This window comes from Bactrocera tryoni, chromosome 5, assembly GCF_016617805.1.
Source record: "Bactrocera tryoni isolate S06 chromosome 5, CSIRO_BtryS06_freeze2, whole genome shotgun sequence".
Classification (NCBI taxonomy): Eukaryota; Metazoa; Arthropoda; class Insecta; order Diptera; family Tephritidae; genus Bactrocera; species Bactrocera tryoni.
This window is the reverse complement of record NC_052503.1, coordinates 31,776,212-31,782,276: the sequence shown is the minus strand read 5'-3', so window position 1 is coordinate 31,782,276 and position 6,065 is coordinate 31,776,212. Positions and strand designations below refer to the sequence as shown.

At 43.5% G+C, this 6,065-nt stretch overlaps 1 protein-coding gene across 1 annotated transcript; it reads left to right on the top strand.

Annotated features, from left to right (window-relative positions):
- Positions 1-2,617: 2,617 nt before the first annotated feature.
- Positions 2,618-4,408, top strand: LOC120779053 (zinc finger and SCAN domain-containing protein 23). Its single transcript, XM_040111188.1, has one exon. The coding sequence runs from the start codon at positions 2,618-2,620 to the stop codon at positions 4,244-4,246; it is 1,629 nt and encodes a 542-aa protein (XP_039967122.1). The 3' UTR covers positions 4,247-4,408.
- Positions 4,409-6,065: the final 1,657 nt, after the last annotated feature.

Here is a 6,065-nt window from a genome sequence, read left to right as displayed (position 1 = left end):
TTAAAAGCATTTTGAGACATGGAAATGCATTATGTCACATAAACGGTGCGTAATGCAACATTTCGAACGTTAATTATTTTTTGTCGTTGATGCTCAAAGTCCACACGCGCGCAAACAAACACATGATGCACTTGCGCCTGCACTTGTGCGCGCAGACACAGACACCGACACAGACGCCGACACAAAGCGAGTAGGTGAAAGCCAAGTGGCGCATGGTGAAGGACAAACGGCGACAACTGCGCGTCGGTGGGCTAAGCAAGGCATGCAAGCAAGCGCATAGGAAGGCAGGGCGCGCGGTTCGAGGAGATGGCAGCGGCACTCGAGATTACCATAAAAGGATGCACTTAGGGGTTAGCACAAGTGCCATATTCGGCGATAAGCACCAGGTTGTAGCCACAAGGCGACTGTCGTAACGGCGTGACATACCGAAGTCGCCGGCGACGCAAAAGGCAGAGAGGCGTGCAATTTATGTTAAGAATATCTTTGGGCGGAATTCACACACAAACTTGTGGCAATGGGATGCTCTAAGTAAATTACAACGCATTAAACAGAACCCGAATGGCGAACGAAGACAGCGCGAAGGACACGTGAAAGGCTTGGGTGGGAGGGCAGCATGTTGCATGCGCGAGAGCATGTATTTATTAATGCCAAAGTGTGGGCGCTTGCCATAGCGCGGCAGGGTTGGAAATTGTTGCGAATATGCTGTTTGTTTATTGAAAGCGGCGAGTAGGTATTTGGAATTTGCTGGAATTATCTACGACGTATTAAAAGGCTAAAGCACAGCACACTGATATACCCACAATGGAGGCGCGCGCGGTGGGTGGGTGCAGTGTGGTGGTAAGCGCAACAGCAAACACTTAAGTGTGTATGAAGATTTGCATGTGTGCGTTGGTGTTGGAGGTGGTTGCGGCTGTCGGTTGGCAGGCATCTACCGATGTAGCGTTGCGAAGACGTAGCGTAGCAACCCCCACTTGACTACGCACGCTCGGCGAGCTTCCGTATACGCGTATGCTACCGGTGTAGCCGCGCAAAGACGCATCGTACACATAGGACTGTTCTGTAGGGAATTCGTTCGTGGGAAGCGCACACAGAAGACAGCTTAAAGTCGCACATGGGCTGACATTATGCTGAGCATTCGCTTTCTATGCGTTGCACTACAGGTCGCGCTTGTGGGAAAACAACCGAAAATCAGCGAATAGGGTGGCAACTTGACGACGTTACCGGCGACCGTTGCTACGCATGCACGTGCCAACCGTAATGCACTGTGCCACCAAACAATGCAAAGCAGTAACAGCGCATACTAAGCGCGCACAATGCAAGCAAAGTGAAGACAAAAGAAATCGAAAATACTTGTAATAACACATAAATCCGTAGAATTTGTTTGCCCAAAAGACAAACCATGCAAGCGCTAGCTTTTGTAGACGAGGCAACAACGCGCTGGCAGTGGTGGTGGTGGTGCATCAAACCGCGTCGGCTCTATTAGTAGCCACCAAGCACTGGCAGCGCCTATGTGGCACATTTTTTGTGCCCACACACAAACACAGCGTTGCATTAGAGACAGCGCTTACCTACCCCACCAAGAAAAAGCTGCAACGCCAGCCAGGGCGCGGCAGCGCTTAGAAGCTAAACAACGAAAATGCAACATAACCAAGTGGCCTGCCAAGCAAAGGACTTTCACTGATGCCGGCGCTAGCGCTGAGGAGCTGCTGCAAAGCACAATCAACGGCGTTAAGCTTCGTCAGCAATGTGGCCATGCCGGTGCAGTAGTGGCGCTATGCGCTAGGGTTGATGCCTCCGCATTAGTGTGTGTGCGCGTGTGTGTTGCGGAAAAAAGGGTAACTAATGTGTGTGATTGCTAACAAAAGATTCCGGCTTTCCTGTGAAGCGTCGCGCCACGCTGCCGCTAAGGCTGCCGACGTTCGCTGCCAACGTGTCGTTGGTTGGCTGACGCTGCCGCGCGCACATCGGTGTGTTGTGTGTGCACGCAAGCAAGGGGCTAAAAGGACAACGACTTCGGGGGATGAAATTTCCAATACGCGCGAAGTATATAGCCACGACATGGCACAACCCAACAACAATAGCAGATTGACAACAATGCGCTCGAGTACGATTTCAATTTCGCTTTCAGTGGCGCTGCGTTACGGTGCGATATCCTTTTGACTGGGGCGGCGTTAGCGTTAATGCTAGCAAACGCGCGCGTTGACTGCTGCGGCGACAGCGCTGTTGCCGGTGACGTTGCATAAATAGCCGCGCCAGGATGTGTTGTTAGTCATTCGCAGTATAGACGTCGGCCCAGACAGGAGGAAACAAAAGGCGCACAGCAACATCGCAACAGATACACTCAGTTCAGTTAAATTCTGTTTGTTTTGTTCGGTTTAATTTGTTTTTGACTACATACATAACTACAATATATAATTTCTTTGATTGTTTGCAACGCATCGATAACTCATACTCACCCACACATCGTTCAACATTGCTTAAATGGTTGTTAAATCGCTTTTATTACTATTTATTGTTGTTGTGTTAAAACATAGTTAAGTTAAGAAGACATTCAAGTGCAAAAAGAAAAAAAGAAAAACAAAAACTACTTCAATATATATATATACCAACAAGTGCAATGGCTACGTTTACGACTACGACCACGGCTGGCGCACAACACAGCATCGTACAAATGGCCAGCCGACAGATGCCGCACGGGCTGGGTCTGCTCACGACGGTCGCCTCGTTGCCGCCAAAGTATCGCAGTCGTTACCTGAATCTTAAAGCTAAGTGTGAAACACCGTTAGATCTCTCGGTGAAACCGAACTCACCTGTACCTACTAACAATAACAACAGCGCAGAGTTAGCTAACGATGTACCTATGGCCGCCACATTCACCGAGGTCTACACGGAGCCCAGTGAGGAGGCGGTGGCATCGCAGGTGTTTAGTGAAAGCAGCGAGGTCTCATTAGTACCCATTACTAATGAAGTTTATATCGTGCAAGATAGCGCACCACAAACGGAGGAGGCTGTTGTCACCATAACACAAATCGCCAAACCCATAACACCACCGCTAACGCCCACCAAACGCAAGCACGCAGTTATGCTTGACGAGGAGGCTACGGAGCAAGTGTTTACAGTGTTGGAGCCGCAAAAAACCTTGCAGGCACGCGAGAATCTCGCTAAACTGGCAAAAACTGTCACACATCCGACTACCAAGCGCGACTGCACGCCCACGAAACCCATTAAAGCCACCGATACAGCACCGAAGACCGTTAAAGCTCAACCGCCTGCGACTAAAAGCACCAAAAATAAAGCGACGCGTAAACTAAAGTTCGACGAAGAGACGAGTTCGCCTGTATCGGGCACCATTATACGTCCACTAGAGGACATCACCGATGGCACAGTGCAGTACAGCAATGGCGATATTGATCCCAAATACAATATAGTTGAGATCACCGAGGAGACCAAAGCCGAATTGGCGGCCATTAAAAATGTAATTGGCGATTACATCTGCAAGTTGTGTCGCATCAAGTTCGATGACGCATTCGGTTTGGCACGTCATCGTTGCGCCTGCATTGTGCTGCTCGAGTATCGTTGCCCGGAGTGTGGCAAACAGTTTAACTGTCCCGCAAACTTGGCTTCGCATCGTCGTTGGCATAAACCGAAGAAAACCGATACAAATAATGGCGGTGTTTCGCGTAAAGAGAACCGTAACACTACAAATAACGCCTCACAAATCAGCAGCACAGCGGCACTCAACGAACAATCCGCGGACTTGCCTTATCCCTGCGATATCTGTGGTAAGCGTTTCAAGCGTGCCGCCTATCTACGTAAACACCAACAGACACACAATAAGAAACGCACGACGAGCACGACAAGTGTCGGTGGCCAGTTGCAGGAGACACCAGCGCTCGTAGCCGATGGTGGTCTCTCCACTGCATCCACTGCAGTTATGGGCAGTTCCTATCCATCTTATGCCGGCTCGACGGCATCTTCGTCAGCTTCGAGCTTGCATTCATATAATGGCGCTATCGTCGAAGAAGAGGTGATCAGTTATGCCACAACCAATGGTAGCTACATCGAATATGTGGACGATGAAGAGGACGTGCGGTCCACCACAAGCAGCTCTAGCTCGACGGCGGGTTATGGCCGCCTGCAAATTGTCGAGACCGGCTTGACGGAGGAAGAGAATATAGCAGCTGCCGCGTTGACAAACTTACGGAACTGTGCCTCGGTGATTCAGCACACCACACTAGCGCACTGATTGCCGGGTTACGCTGATTGCTAGATCGAGGGGTCGTTGCCCGCCGTTCATCGCTCAGTCGGTCGGTCTTTTGGTTGATTAGTGTCCCTGTTCGTGCGCATAGTGTGTAGTGCAAGTGTGCGTGTGTAAGGTGGCTCTAGCGCAAATAGTGTAGTGCGGTGTTGTTTCTTGGTAATGAGCCGACGATGGCGAGGGTGGCCGAACATGCAACGACGAGTGTTAGCAGTGTGTACGTGAGTGGGCTGGGGTTGGGGTGTTTGGGTGGCGGTTTGTAAATACTTTTAGGGCAGCCATTAAGGGTTGATTTGTATGTTTTCATTTATGAAAGTTATGTTTAAGTTCTACGCCATTCGTTTCAAAATGCTTAAATGCTTAGGATTTTTTTCGTGTTTTGTTTTCTTGTTTTGTTTTGTTTTGCTTCGTTTGGCTCTGCAGCTAAGTATACCAAAGATTAGTTTTAAAGCGTTGGCTTGGCATTTTCGCGCATCGCAAACGAAATTCGCCAAACGCCATTTTATGTTTTCTCAATCATTAGGCTTCTTCGGTTAGGCTTCTTCGGTTAGGCTTACCTTATGCTTAGCTTAGTTTTTAGGTTAATTTTTGTAGTAGGCGCAAATGCGACGAGCAATTCTAGTCATGGAAACGCAAAGAGCTAGTTAGTTTAGTTAAAACATTTTTTACAAATATCTCTCAGGATTTTGTAGAGTCAGCTCCATACAGATCTCATAATCTAATTTGCTGCTTAGTTTATAATTTAACACCAGTTCGTGGAAAGTCAGGCGAAATAGTGCAGTAAAAAATTAGTTTAGTTTGAAGTTAAAAAAATGTCTCTCTCTCTCTCCGAGGAGTACCAAAGAAATGAGTGTGAACTCTAGTCAACTTAATACGTAAGTGAAGGTTTAGTTCTTTTGTAGGACTTTTAGGTTAGGTTAGGTTACTTTTCATATAATTTTTAGGGATTTAGTTATACAAAAAGCAACAACAATTAACTTTTTGTGTTGTTGTAAACTATGAAGACCAGCAAATCACTACCAAAACTAAATACAAACTACGAAGTACAATACTAACTAATTTCTAAATGTATATTATATAAAACTAAGCGGTTGTATACTTAAAATTATTTATGAAAAATTTGAAAATTGTAAAAGTAACGAAATTCAAACAAATAACGAAATATCACAACGTTATTGTTCCTTAAAACCGAACTTTAAGACAAAGAATTAGATTCAACTATAAAAAGTTAGTTGTAAATATAAAAATAATTAAATTAAAAATACAGTTTTATTAAACTTTATTTTTATAAAAGCAAATAATTTAAAAAATTAATAATGGCCGGAAAAAAGTATTTTTTATATAAAAATAATAATTTTATGAAAAAAAATCTTATGGTTAAAATTTGTTTTCTTCAGTAAAGCAAATAATTTAAGAAAAAAATTCACAGAAAACATAATTTTTATATAAAAAAGTATTTTTTTAAGAATTTAAAAATTAATATTTTTCATTAAAATAATAATTTTGGTAAACAAATTTAGGTTATTATAAAAAAGTTATGTTTTTACATATAAAATTTGTTTCATAAAAGCAAATATATAAAAAAAATAACATTTCCATAAAAAATAATAAAAAAAAATATATTTTTTTAATAAAATATTATAAAAATTTGTTTTATAAAAACAAATAAGTAAAAAATAAAATTTTCATAAAAATAATTTTTATATAAAAAATAAATGTAAAAAATATAAAAAATATTTTAATAAAAATAAAAAATTTTTAATAAAAATATTATTAAAAATGTTTTTCTAAAATAATAATTAAAAAA